We start from the raw sequence: 14,008 nt of genomic DNA on the forward strand, positions 1-14,008 counted from the left end.
ACTATGGACCCCTTCTAAGAAAAATTTTTAATGCATAAAATAAAATTGTATTAGTTTACAAAGGAAATAGACCATACTTGAGCCATAGTTTTCAAAATATTGTTTAAGAAAAAGTTCACAGACCCCAAGCTAAAAGCCCTTGTGTCTTTGAGGTCATCTAACCCTATCCCCTCATTTTACAGCTGAGGACACTGCAGTTCAGAAAGATGCCTCAAATTATCTACAATCACACAATGCCCAAATGAATCTCCTTCCTCAGACAGCCCTCCAGAGGCTCCTGGCCTGTAACTGGGGCTTGTTCGGGGACTGAGGGGTCTGTTGTCCTTAGACATTCTGCTCTTTGGCATGGAGAAACTCAGTTTCCTGAGCCCCTCCCCTTTAACCTATTCTAGCTGATGAGAAGCCAAGGAGAGAATGTAGTGCAACCCCCTTATCCCTCTTACAAGCCTCAGTGCCAAGCTGAGCATCCCCACCAAGAGATAACAAAGAGAAAGGACTCCTGCCTCATCAGATCAGCTGTCCTCTGTTGCTTTCTCATCAGGTAGCAAAAAGGTGGGGGGGGGGGCGCAGAGGGCCTTTATGAAGTGCTTGAGAGCCAAGGCAGCACTCAGTCCGATGCAACAGGTTGGTTTTGAGAAAAGGCTACACTGTGGGACTTACTGTGCATCCTACATGCTTGTGAAAACAACCACCTTCAGTCACGTTTTCATCTGATCCAAAATAGTTTTTCTAAGCAGGATGTCCCACGCCAGGAGGTACAGAAATTCAAATGAAGGTGAAACTGTGTCTAGAGCCCTCACTGAAACAGGGCCCCCAGGATTCAATCTCTTATTCTACAATGAATTCACTCAACTCAAATTCTTTATACTTTCTCAAGTGTCTAAAATCCACATAATTAAAAATAATTTGGGCTATGACCCTGTATATGCATTACATTTTTAAATTTTCCTTTTTTCTAGTATCAATACTTCTATTTTAAAAATAAAACTTGATGAGGAATATAATTTGAGTTACTTTAAAATTTGTAACTTTGAAAAATAAAATACCTAATTTGGTTTTATTATAGAATTACCTCCTCTCTACCTCTCCCAATTCTCCTCCACTAACTTCTTTTACCTCCTATAGTCATCTAGGGCAATGGTTGTCAAAGTGTGGTCTGAAGATCCCTGGGGACCTTCAAGACATTTCCAGGGAGTCTACAAGGTCAAAACTTTTCATAATAATTCTAACATGTTTTAATTTCTACTTTGATAAATATCAATAGATATAACCCCCATAAGTAAAAGCTCTTTGGGAATCCCCCAATAATTGTTAAGAGTATGATGGAGTCTGGAGACCTCAAAACTTTAAGAATGCCAATCTAGGACAGGCTTCAACAATGAGATGATTTGTGGATCATTTCAGTTAGAAAAATGAGAAGTAGCATAGTGTCACGGAAGGGGCACTGAATTTGGGGGTCAGAGGATCTAGCTTTTAGGAGGGAGGGGCAGGTGGAGAGAAGGAGAGGAAGAGAGAGGGAAAAAGAGGGAGAGAGGGGGTGAAGAGGGAGAGAGAGGGAGAGACAGAGAGACAGAGAGAGAGAGAGGGAGAGAGAGAGGGGGGAGGGAGGGAAAGTATTTCTTAGCAGATAATTAGAGAGAATGATATAGTCAGGAGAACTGGCTTTTTCCTGCTAAGCTACTAACTAGCTGTGTATGAATTATTTCAACTCTGAGTCATACTGTCCTCACCAGGAAAACAAGGTGTTTGGACTAGTTGATCTCTGAGCTACTTTCCTGTATTAAATCTTGAGTTCAAAGGGTTGGTTTGTCTGTAAGTGCTGTCCTTTCTGACAAAGTCTACCGAAAAAGTAGCAGGATAGCATGAGGAGACAGGGGGTAGCATTCCAGCCCTCCCCAAAGTCATGTACTGCACATCCCAAAGGACACATTATAAGGGACATAGTGTGGAAGTGAGCATTCAATAAAATGACAAAAAAACATGTGATCTCTGTGGTTGAAACCCAAAGTATAATATCCAAAGTCCAAACTCCAGGAAACTTGTTGTGTCTGTGTATGTGAGCCAAGATATTTTTTCTCCTACAATTTTTGTCTCCTCCCTCATCACCCCCCCCCCATTCTTATTCTGCAAAGCACACCCTTGGAGGGGAGGAACAGGCCTTCCTGTAACTTTAGAGGGGGCCAGGATGTTATATTATACTAGGGAAAATTTTCTTCCCAGCCAAAAAGGAAGCATAGTGTAGAGGAACAGTCATCCTGGGTAGTCAGGTTGCAACAGTGCTAGCTGTGTGATCTTGGGCAAGCTATTTCCCCTCTCTGAATCCCAGTGCCCCTACCAGTAAAACCAGAAGGTTAGACTTAATGTTCACTAAGGTCACTTCTAGAACCAAAGGCCTATTAACTCTGATATCTCTGGATGCTTGGCTGCTGCATTTCACATTGTGATTATTTATAACTTCTGCTCTGTAGGTGAGGGCCTTGTGCTAATGAGAACAGTAGGGCAGGTACAGTACAATCACTCAGCAGGTCAGTTAATTTCAAAAACAGAAAAAACCCTCTTCCGTGGTCACAGACCACTTCCTCCAAACCTAACTAGATATTCTAAAAATCTAGCAAAAAAGAGACCAACTGAGAAATCATATGTGCTAACGACTGTCTCTTTTCTCCCAACCCTTTCTGTGAAGTATAAGGTCCCTGAAGGAAGAAGACTATGTCATTTTGATTTTTATATCCCCAGGACTAAGCAAAGTGCCTTGTACTTAGCAGGTTCTTAAATGTTAATTGAATTGAATTGGTACTGTGCATTCATTGAAACATTAAAGGAACTTGTTTCTTTGTTAACATCTATGCTGCTAAATGTTAAAACCAATAAACAAAAACCCCTTAGCTTTCAATTCTCTAGGCTCTCTTCTTTCTAATTTCTTGTCCACTATCCTTTATTATTTTTCCACTAGAACATCAAAGAAGCTAGCCTGACTAGCCCTATCACACAGGGGAGAGGAAGTGTCGATCATTAACCTGTAAGGAAGCAAGAATCATAATTGTGGGCATAGGAGAAAGTACTCATGCCACCACAACATCCATATCAAGCATATACCTATGTATTCCACAATCTCTCAGCCCTTTTGCCTACACCAACTTATGCCATGTACAAGATCAAAAAATCAAAATTCAGAACTGGAAGAAGCTTTAGATATAATTTCTTCTGACCTCATCACTTTACCAGTGGAGAAAGAGTTCCAGGGAAGGTAAGTAATTTGGCCAAAGTTCGAACAGAATCAAGACTCTAATAAACTTCTAGCTTATGGATTTTGCCATTATACCACAGTATCTCAGCCCCAGTAATTACTCATAAAACTAAAAAGCCCTAATTTGAACAAGAGGATCCATCCAGATCAGTTTTAACACCAAATAGCATTTTATTTTTACTCTCAGTAATAGAGTTCAGAATCATTCTATTTTCTACTTAGAAAGCCATTTTACCATTAAAATTAGTGTAACATCATATTCAAACTAGCATTCATGCTCAATGGACAGGTCTGCAACAGGCAACTGCTACCACAGGTCCTAGGAACAATCCTATGAGCCTACACCCCTAATGCCATAGCTAATGAGCCCCCACTTGTATGTTTCCCATAAACAAGAAGCCAACACTCATCAGCTCTTAACAAAGGTATCTGCTAGAATGACAGAGTACAATATTGAAAAAGTCTTTCCCACCTAAACCACAGAACACATAGGAAGAATAGGTTTGTACTTAAGAGCATGATGGCAAAAGTAACTCACAACTTCTGGAAATATAGAACCTCGTAATTCTTTCTCTCTTTACCAAGACCTCAGGCAGCTCCCCTTGAGTACACTGTCTCTGCTGACCATATGTTCAGCTGGGCTTCTAAGGTCTGCTTTTGTCCATAACTGTCTACCTTCACTACTGTCAGGTGTCTCATTCCTCAAAGTCGCTTCCTTCCTCAAATGATTGCCTCCCTGTAATCTGCGTCTATCTAGATGGTATATCTCTGTTCCCTCTGCTAGATTGTCTCCTACTGGTCAAACAGCTCTGTTTCAAAGTGAAACCCCAATACAGGGTGGGGAGCAAATAGAAGAAACTGCCTCCTCTTTACCAATAGTAAATATCTCTCTCAGGAGCCTGGTTCTTCTTCAGCTTCATGATCCCAGCTTCAAAGTGCCTACAGATCTAATAACTCAACTTTTTTATGACACTCAGAAGTAAGGAGAGTTTTTACTCAGCCAATCAAGGGATTTATTTGAACCTCAGAAATGTACAGTCATAATTTTACAGTTAGTTTTAACATCTCATTGTTACATTCAAACTTCATCAACTATGATTAAATCCTATGACTGCATCATACACTAAGAGGTAGCCTGGGGACATACCTTCACAAGGTGCTGGGTGGCAAGGGTAAATAGGCCCAGGGTTTTAAAGTTTACTCATGGATCATCAAAAGTCTACTGTACTTTTAAATCCCTCTGAATTTACAATCAATTCTTGATCATCTGCTTTGTAATTCTCATAACATATATTTATAGGATCACAAGGGGAAAGAAAGAAACAGTAGAATTCAGAGAAAGGAAAGATGGATCAGTCTGATCATAAAAGGCATTATGAAATAGGTAAGGTTTTAGCTGGGCCTTTAAGGATGAGGAAGATTTACATCAGCTGGGGTTAGTGCAGAAGAAAGAATTATGAGAGACCAAGTTCAAAGGCAGAAAAGCTGAAGGCTCTGTTTGGAACCAGTTTAGCTGGAATGGAAGGCTTGGTTCACATGAGAGAACAATAAAAGACAGTGCTACAAAATTCAGTTAAGAGCCAGACTTTTCTTCTCTTTCCAGACCTGGTAAGTTGATCAGTATTTCTACCACCATTTTACTAGGGCAAAATTGATCATTTTGAAAGCAGAATGTGAATTGATATTTCAGGGACAGGAATCTCAACTTCCCAGTGTAAGCTACCACACTAAATCCCAGCTGAATCCCTTTCTACCAAAATAGAGGGAAAGATCTATTCCCTACCTCTATTAGTTTGCCATAGTCCAGCGAAGGGTCCCACATTTCCTGCCAGCTCACATTTCTGAGACCATGGGCCATTGTCCCCTGGAAGCAGAAGATACAGGATATAATAGTTGAGATAACCTGTGACAATCGTTCATGTCATCCCAATTCAAATAGAAGTCAAAATCTGTACTTTTGTTACTTAAAGCTTTGAGTAGTTTTAATAAGTATTCAAGAGATATCCTGACTACAACCACATGGTGTTAATGCGGTCAATAATAATAACATTGGACATTCATATAGTTCTTTAAAGTTTTCAAAATATACAAACAATGTACATGCACATATATAGTATATGCCTTCCCTGGGTGTGTAGTATACGTATATATTCATATATACTCACTACATAATATATACATTTGTTGTTGTTGATGAATTGTTTTAGTAGTGCTTATTTCTTCATGACCCCATTTAGGGTTTTTTTGGCAAAGATACTGGAGTGGTTTGTTATTTCCTCTTCTAGCACATTTTATGGATGAGGAAACTGAGGCAAACAGGGTCAAATGGCTTGTTTAGGGTCACAAAGCCAGTAAGAGTCTGAAGCCAAATTTGAACCCAGGTCAGGGAGGTGCCAATATTCAGGTCCTACTCAGTTCCTGCCACACATAATAACAACCAAATGAATGTTTGCAAAATTGAACTGAACTCAAGTGAATTACAGGCATAAGAAATCTGTCATGAGTGAGCTCTCCTTTAATGAAGTATAAACCTCATTTAGGTATTTCCTGTGTTCTGGGAGTTTGGCAGTAAGGATTTTAATCTGAGTTATACATTACATCTTGGTTAGGGCTAACTCAGTTTTACTACTTTACCTGTGAACCAAAGGAATGTGTTTTCCTTCACTGTGTTATCAACTTTGTCCTTTATCCTTCCGACCAAGTTGTCCATCTCCCGTAAGCTTTCCCTGTACAACCTTTGACCTGACAAGTCTGCAGACCGATGAGTCACAGTCAAGGGAACATGCATGTGAGTTAGGGCAAGGTAAAGAAAGAAAGGTCGACCACTATCACTGAAATAGAAATGGGGAAAGTAGACAAATTTCAATTGTCTGTATGAGGACTGTCCAGAGCCATTTATTTCAAATTCTATTAAAATTTTAAATTCCTTTCCCTCTGCTATCCATAATGCTCTTAGGTTATCATCTTTCCCATTAAATCCTACCTTTCTCCTTAGCCCAATCAGTTTGTATAGTTTTTATGAGAACCCTTATAACCTGGCCCCTTCCTATATTCTGTGATCCAGGGACAATGGTCTCCTTGCTTTTCCTTGAACAAGACACTTCCTTTACCAATTCTAGGACATTTTCACTGGCTGCTCCCATGCCTAGAATTCTCTCTCTCATCTCCACCTCATAGTTTCCCTGGTTTTCTTCAAGTCTTTGCTAAGGTCCCACCTTCTGCAAAAACGTCTTTTCTAGTTTTCCCTAATGCTAATGCCTTACTCTGAGATTAGCTCCAATTTAACTTATACATATCTTTGTACACAGTTATTTGAATGTTGTCCCTCCCTCCCCTATTAGACTCAGCTCCTTGAAAGCATGGGTTGTTTTTGTCCTTTCTTTATATTCCCAGTATCTTAAAGCTATTTTAGTGTGAGCTTGAGAAAAAGCCATAGTTAAAGTCAGTCTGTTGGGGAAAAGTTTTAATACAGTGTATCTGCTATGCCCCGTTGCTACTCGTGATGTATTCCAATCTAAAGCACAATTTAAAAAAATCCTTTGAATTAGCAGTTAATTTACTTTATCAGTAACCACACCTCCATCTCCCTTATTAGTAAATAAATAGTTACAGGAAACAAAATAGAGAGCCAAACATAACCACAATAGATCCTGTGATCTGATCCATTAGACTGATGTAAATTTTTATTAGTGTGCCAAACTTCTATTACCAAAGGTCCTTATTTTTTTTAAATATATGAACTTTAAAAACTGATTTATTTTCCTTCTCACTTCATCCTATTCTCCCCTCTCTAGTTCCCTCCAGTCCCTGCAACTCAAGAATCCACAAAGTTAAGATCTGAAAATAACTCAACTGGTTAGAATGTGATCCTGTTTGAATAGAATGGAATTTGATAGGGATAAATGTAAAATCCTACACCTAGATTCAAAAAATCTACTCTAATAGTATAGAATGGAGATGTGGCTAGACAGTTGTTCATATACTAAAGATTAGAGATTTTAGTGGACTACAGCCCAGGATGAGTCCACAGTATAATAAGAAAGACAAAAAGATAATGTTATCCAAGGCTACATTAAGAAAGGCACAAGAATATCAATAAGGTAAGAGCAAAATCTAGCAACACTCTTCAGTTCTGGATATCACTTTTTAGGAGCCACATAGACAAGCCCTAATTCAGAAGGGGAATGGGAATACCAGATCCCTAGAAAAAAACAAGCAGCATTTAGTAAAGGGAGGAGGGAGGAGACTAAGTGGGGATTAAGATACCCATCCAGGTTATTGAGTAGAAGCATCAGACTAGTTTTATTGGTCCCAGAGGGCAGAGCAATGAATAGAAGTTAGAAACAAGCAAATTTAAGCCTGATCTAATGAAAATTTTCCTACTTATTAGACCTCTCTAGAAAATAATGGGCTGTCTTAGGAGGTATTAGGTTCCCCCTCACTGGAAATCTTCAGAGACCAGATACACCCTTTAGGGGATGTGCTATAAAGGACTATCAACAAGATGGGCAATTCTGATTCTGTCTAGTACCTCTTCACAAGAAAAACTGCCATGTGGAGATTAGAAAACCATGCTGAGAATTTCAATAATATATTGGTCTGTGACATGTTTTGGATGGTTTAGTCCTTTGTTCTAGGTGAACTCATACCTAAGTCACACCAGTTGTGTGGCTTCTCTATGGCCTGGCCTATTTGGGGGAAGGCTCAATGGGAAAGTATGGGAAAAAATGGGACAGTGGGTAGTAACCACCTAAAAGTAGCCCACTTTGCCACCCAGTGGTTAAACAGATATCATGGCCACCACCATGACCCAAGAAAATGAGGATAAGGAGATGTTTTTGAAAGGCCTTGCCCTTGGAACTCTTTTAGTACCTACTTTCCCTCAGAGTCCTTTTTCTTGAGAATATTTGGATCTCTGTAGCCATATATACAAATAGATGATTACAATAGCTAGCTATGTATTGGAGTAGAAAGAAGAATAGACATTAAATCAGGAGACTTGGGTTCAAATCCTCCCTTTTACTCTTTTTTTTCTTACTTATATTATAGAAACACTGACTTTGGCTCCATGGGGATGGATATGTGCTCTGGTACAGTGCAGCAAGGTGGCTCAAAAGATAGGATGCCAGGCCTGGAATCAAGAAGATGAATCTTTCTGAATTCATATCTGACCTTAGACACTTAATAGCTGTGTGGCTCTGGGCAAGTCATTTACCCCTGTTTGCCTCCATTTCCTCATCTGTAAAATGAGCTGGAGAAGGAAATGGCAAACCACTCCAGTATTTTCGCCAAGAAAACCCCAAATGGGGTAACGAAGAATCTGACATGACTGAAACGACTGAACAACACTGTACTGAAGGACAACAAAGTAATCCCTTCTTGGGCCTTAGAACTGGGGAGCTATATTGAATATGACAGTCAAATGAGTCAGGAAAAGTCACGCATTCTGGTTATAAAAGGAAAAGAGAAAGGCCCTGTCTCTCTCCCTCTCTCTTTTGAGCATGTCTTGTCTCTTGGAGTTCTGACAACAAACACTCCTTTGGATTTCTAGCTGGGGTGGGAGGCCGGGGCCTCTAGTCCCTGAGTACTTCTGTTTTGTGCTTCCTTCCCTAAGCACAGATGATGGAATAATGATCTAAAGAGGACATTTCCAACCTTGACAGATGCCTCATGAGTGTGAGAGGTCAAGGAGTTCCTGAGTCTTAATTGCCCAGTGGGACATGTTTCCTGGCACCTCTACTAAGATCATGGTGAAGCCTGAAGAACTAAGAAAGTGGAAGCCATGTCCTAGCTTGCCCTGAGATCAGGATTTGTGAGTTAGACAAATAGCACAGGTCAGAGATGAAAGTGAAATGTCTGTTCAACAGTCCCATAAAATGCCTCTACCATTTGGGGAAATTATAAGGAGAGTCACAGGTTATTGAGTTATGTTTCAAGTGATTGTTAATGTGCACTTGTAAGGCCTTTATATTTTAAGCACTTCTTTTCTGGTGGAGAAATAAATAGCTGCCTAATATGCAACATCTACTGTGTACACTCAGTATTTTCCTAGGAGGGACCTTGTTAATCCCTAATAAGAGAGATCCCAGATGGAACCATACCTAAGTATTGTTGTAGAGATTTTCTCTAGAAATCAGGGTTGAGGCAAAGAACTAGATGATAAAAAGTCTTTTTTGGGGGGCAGGATTTTCCTGGGTATGAATCTAGGCCTACCCCAGCCTAAAACCAGAGACTTTTGTAAGGGAAGGCCCCTAGGCCAAGGGTAACATAAGGCCTTAGGTCAAGAGTAATATTTGTTTAAAATTTTATTAATTTTTTATATCACCTTAATATCATCATTTCATTTTCCTCTTCCTTCTACCCTGTAAGTCTTCCCTCATACAAAACATTTTAAGAAAAAAAAGTAAAAAAATCATTTCAGCAGAAAATCAAGTAAATCTGCCAGAATATATAATATTCTACACACACTGTCCTCTTCAAAGAAGGAAGGATGGTGAATTATTTAAATACTTTTCTCTGGGCCAACTGGGTCATTATAATTACACAGCATTTAGTTGCAAAAATTTTGTGGTCACCATATATATTTGGTTCTGCTTACATCACTCTGCTTCCATTCATAGAAGACTTTCCCTGCTCATCTGAATTCTTTACGTCTGGGAATCTCAGAGGTCATTCCAGGGTTGAAGTTAATGGCAGAGTAGAGGAAGCAAACAAACATCCTTTTCCAATTTTAAAATAACTCCTCAAATCAATTTTCTAGAGTGGCAAAGTCAGCAAAAGGTCAAGGTGAGACACTTTTCCAGCCCAAGAAAACCTAGGAGGTCATAAGGAGAGATCTGTGACACCAGCCCAGAGCCCTCATGGCAATACCAGCTGTGGATCTTGAGTTAGCAATAGCTACAGCAGCTTTGGTTGCTCTCAGGCTAGAAAGAGTAAGGAAATCAGGCAACTGGTCAGAAAGAGATTACTGAGTTGCTAGTGCTGGATGTAAAACAGGGTGCTGTTTGGTAACTCCATTGCCTATACCCACTTCTGGATCTCAGTTCTAAGGTAGAGAGGAGCACCTGCAGTCACAAGGGGGCAGAGGCCCTCAGAAGGGATCTGGGGCCTTGATGAGCAGTAAGAATTGTGATACCAAGGGATCAGGGATCCTTTCTAAGTAAGCACCAGAGTGCAAACCAGGAGAGCAGTGGCCACACCTCTCCCTAGACCACCTTGGAAACACCAAAAACTTCCAAACTCCCAAAACTAGCTCTGAAAACAGATGCACAAAAGCCTGAAGCTTGTGGCAATACCTCTCCCAACCTCCACCCCAGGAACAGAATCCAACTTTAATATAAAGTTCAAAGTGAAGAAACAGGCTGGGAAAATAAGCAAACAACAACAAAATCTGACCATAAAAAGCTACTATGGTAACAAGGAAGATCAAGACACAGACTCAGAAGAAGACAATGATGTAAAAAGCGTGGTAAGCAAAGCCTCAAAGGAAAAAACATGTGAGTTGGACACAAGCCCAACAAAAATTCCTCAAAGAACTAAAATTAATTTTATAAATCAAATTTAAGAGTAGTAAAGGAAAAATTGGGGGAGAGGTGTATGAACAATTCAAGAAAATTATGAAAAAAAACAACAGCTTAATAAAAGAGGCACAAAAAAAATACTGAAGAAAATAACACCTTGAAAAACAGAATAGGCCAAATGGTAAAAGGTACAAAATGTTACTGATGAAAATAATTCCTTAAAAATTAGAATTGCATAAGTGAAAACTAATGATTCCATGAGATATCAAGAAACAATAAAATAAAGTTAAAAGAATGAAAAAATAACAGAAAAATGTGAAATATCTTATCAGAAGACTGACCTGGAAAATAGATCAAGGAGAGATTATTTAAAAGTATTGGACTGCCTGAAAGCCATGATCAAAGAGCCTAGACATCATATTTCAAGAAATTATAAAGGAGGGGTGGCTAGATGGTGCAGTGAATAGAGCACCGGCCCTGGAGTAAGGAGGACCTGAGTTCAAATCCAGCCTCACACACTTGACACACTTACTAGCCATGTGACTTTGGGCAAGTTGCTTAACCCCAACTGCCCTCCAAAAAGCAAAAAGAAGAAAAAAGAAATTATAAAGGAAAACTATCCCAATATCAATAGAAATGGAAATAAGTCTACTAATCACCTCCTGAAAGAGATCCTAAAATGAAAATTCCCAAGAATATAACAGTATTATTATTATATTATATTATTAAAATTCCAGAGCTCCCAGGCCAAAGAGAAAATACTTCAAGCAATCAGAAAAAAAACATTCAAATACCACAGAGCCAGAGTCAGAATCACCTAAGAGTTCACAGTTACCATATTAAGGGAATGCAGGGCTTAGAGTATGATATTCCAAAAGGCAAAGGAGTTAGGATTATAATTAAGAATAACCTACCCAGGGCGGCGAGGTGGCGCAGTGAGTAAAGCGCCGGCCCTGGAATCGGGAGGACCCGAGTTCGGTTCCGGCCTGAGACACTTAACACCCACACAAAAAAATACTAGCCGTGTAACCTTGGGCAAGTTACTTAACCCCAATTGCCCTCCAAAAGGCAAAAAAAAAAAAAAAAAAAAAGAATATACCCTACCCAGCAAAACTGAGTACAATCCTTTAGGGGAGGAGAGGAATAGATATTTAATAAAATAGAGGAATTTTAACCATTCCTGATGAAAAGACCAGAAATGAATAGAAAATCTGGCTTTCAAATATAAGACTCAAAAGGAGTATAAAAAGATAAACATGAAAGAGAAATCATAAGGGATTCAATAAGGTTTATTCCTATATGTGAAAATAGATAGATAGATAGATAGATAGATAGATAGATAGATAGATAGATAGATAGATAGATAGATATCTGTATCTATTATTAGGGCTTTTAGAATGACTCTACATAGATAGAGGGTATAAGAATGGAGAGGAAGAATGAGATAATTATCTTACATAAAAAGATGCACACAAGGAAAAGCTTTTACAATAGAGGGTGAAATGGTGAGGGGGTAGGCTTGAACCTCACTCATCTGAATTAGCTCAAAGAACACACACATACATGTGTGCATACACACATTTATGTATGTATGCACATATATATGTGTATGCACATGTACATGCATATATACATAGACACACATACATTCAACTAGGTATAGAAATCTTACCCAATAGAGAAGTAGGAGGGGAAGAGGATAAGAAAAGGGCTGGGGATAATAAAGGGAGGACAGATGAAGGGAGGCAGCGGTCAGAAGCAAAAAGGACCTTTGAGGATGAACAGGATAAAAAGAGAAAAAGATAAACAGAAGAAAAGGATGGAGAGAAATGCTCAGTTGGTAATCATAACTGTGAATGTGAATGGGATTAATTCATTCATAAAGAAGAAGTGTATAGAAGAATGGATTAGAAACCAGAATCTAACAACATGTCATTTAAAAGAAACACAGTTGAAACAGAGACATACACAAAGCTAAAATAAAGAGCTAAGACAGAATCTATTACACTTCAGCTGAAGTACAAAAGGCAGGGGTAGTATCATGATTGCATAGAATGCAAAAGCAAAAATAGATTTAATTAAAAAGGATAAGGAGGGAAACTACATCTTGCTGAAACATGCATTAAACAGCCTACCATCTAAATTCTTTTTTTTTTTTGTCTTTTTGGAGGGGGAAGGCAGGACAATTGTGGTTTAGTGACTTGCCCAAGGTCACACAGTTCGTGTTAAGTGTCTGAGGCCGAATTTGAACTCAGGCCCTCCTCACTCCAGGGCCTGTGCTCTATTCACCATGAAATCTAAATTCTTAAAGGAAAAGTTAAATGAGTTACAGGAGGAAATAGCCAGTAAAACAATACTGCAGGGGACCTCAGCTTTCTCTTTTTGTAGCTATATAAATCCATAAATCCAAAATAAATAAGAAAAAAGTTAAAGAAGTCAATAGAATTTTAGAAAAGTCAGGTATTATAGACCTCTAGAGGAAACTGAATGGAAATAGAAAGGAACAAATATGCCTTTTTATCAACTGTACATAACACTTTCTCAAAAACTGATTATATATTAGGGTATAAAAACCTCAAAAGCAAATGCAGAAAAGCAGAAATATCAAATGCACTCTTTTCAAATCATAATGCAATAAAGATTACATTCAATAAAGAACCATGGAAGCATGGATTAAAAATAAGCTAATCCTGAAGAATGAGTAGGTCAAAGAACATAGAAACAATCAATAATTTGATTTTTTAAATTATAATAATGTGGAGTGGCTAGGTGGCATAGTGAATAGAACACCAGCCCTGGAATCAGGAGGACCTGAGTTCAAATCCGGCCTCAGACACTTAACACAAAAACTAGCCATGTGACCTTGGGCAAGTTACTTAATCCCAATTGCCCTCCAAAAAAAAAATAAAATAAAATGATAATAATGAGATAACATGTCAAAATTTGTGCGATGCAGTATATCTCTTAAGTGCATACATCAATAAAAAAGAGAAAAGAGCAAATCAATGAATTGGGTATACAACTAAAAAAACTTAAAATTTAAGCGCCTCAATTAACAAAACAAAATGGAAATACTAAAAATCAAAGGGGAAATTAATGAAACTGAAAACATCTTTATTTGAAAATTAAACTAACACCTGGTTTTATGGGGGGGCCAATAAAGTAGATAAACCATTGGTTAATTTTATTAGAAAGAAAGAAAGAAGAGACTATCAGAGTGGGCAGGGAAAAGTTCATTGAG

At 38.6% G+C, this 14,008-nt stretch overlaps 1 protein-coding gene and 1 long non-coding RNA gene across 6 annotated transcripts in view; one reads left to right on the plus strand and one right to left on the minus strand.

The window, feature by feature from the left end:
* Positions 1–14,008, minus strand: part of ARSG (arylsulfatase G) — a 194,516-nt gene that overhangs the window by 31,285 nt on the left and 149,223 nt on the right. For all 5 annotated transcript variants that reach the window (XM_069076565.1, XM_069076562.1, XM_069076564.1 and 2 more), the window contains exons 8-9: positions 5,882–6,078; positions 5,031–5,111 (exon numbers count right to left, since the gene is read on the minus strand). In XM_069076565.1, the coding sequence (XP_068932666.1) occupies positions 5,031–5,111; positions 5,882–6,078 (278 nt within the window). The remainder of the gene's footprint in view (positions 1–5,030; positions 5,112–5,881; positions 6,079–14,008) is intronic.
* LOC138152601 (uncharacterized) lies at positions 4,470–8,393 on the plus strand. Its single transcript, XR_011166142.1, has 2 exons — positions 4,470–4,855; positions 8,297–8,393. It is a non-coding gene; the product is annotated as an uncharacterized lncRNA (long non-coding RNA).

The sequence above is a fragment of the Petaurus breviceps genome, unplaced genomic scaffold (genome assembly GCF_028583685.1).
Source record: "Petaurus breviceps papuanus isolate PSGF00001 unplaced genomic scaffold, PetGlider_PUasm1.0 90925, whole genome shotgun sequence".
NCBI classification, from domain to species: Eukaryota; Metazoa; Chordata; class Mammalia; order Diprotodontia; family Petauridae; genus Petaurus; species Petaurus breviceps.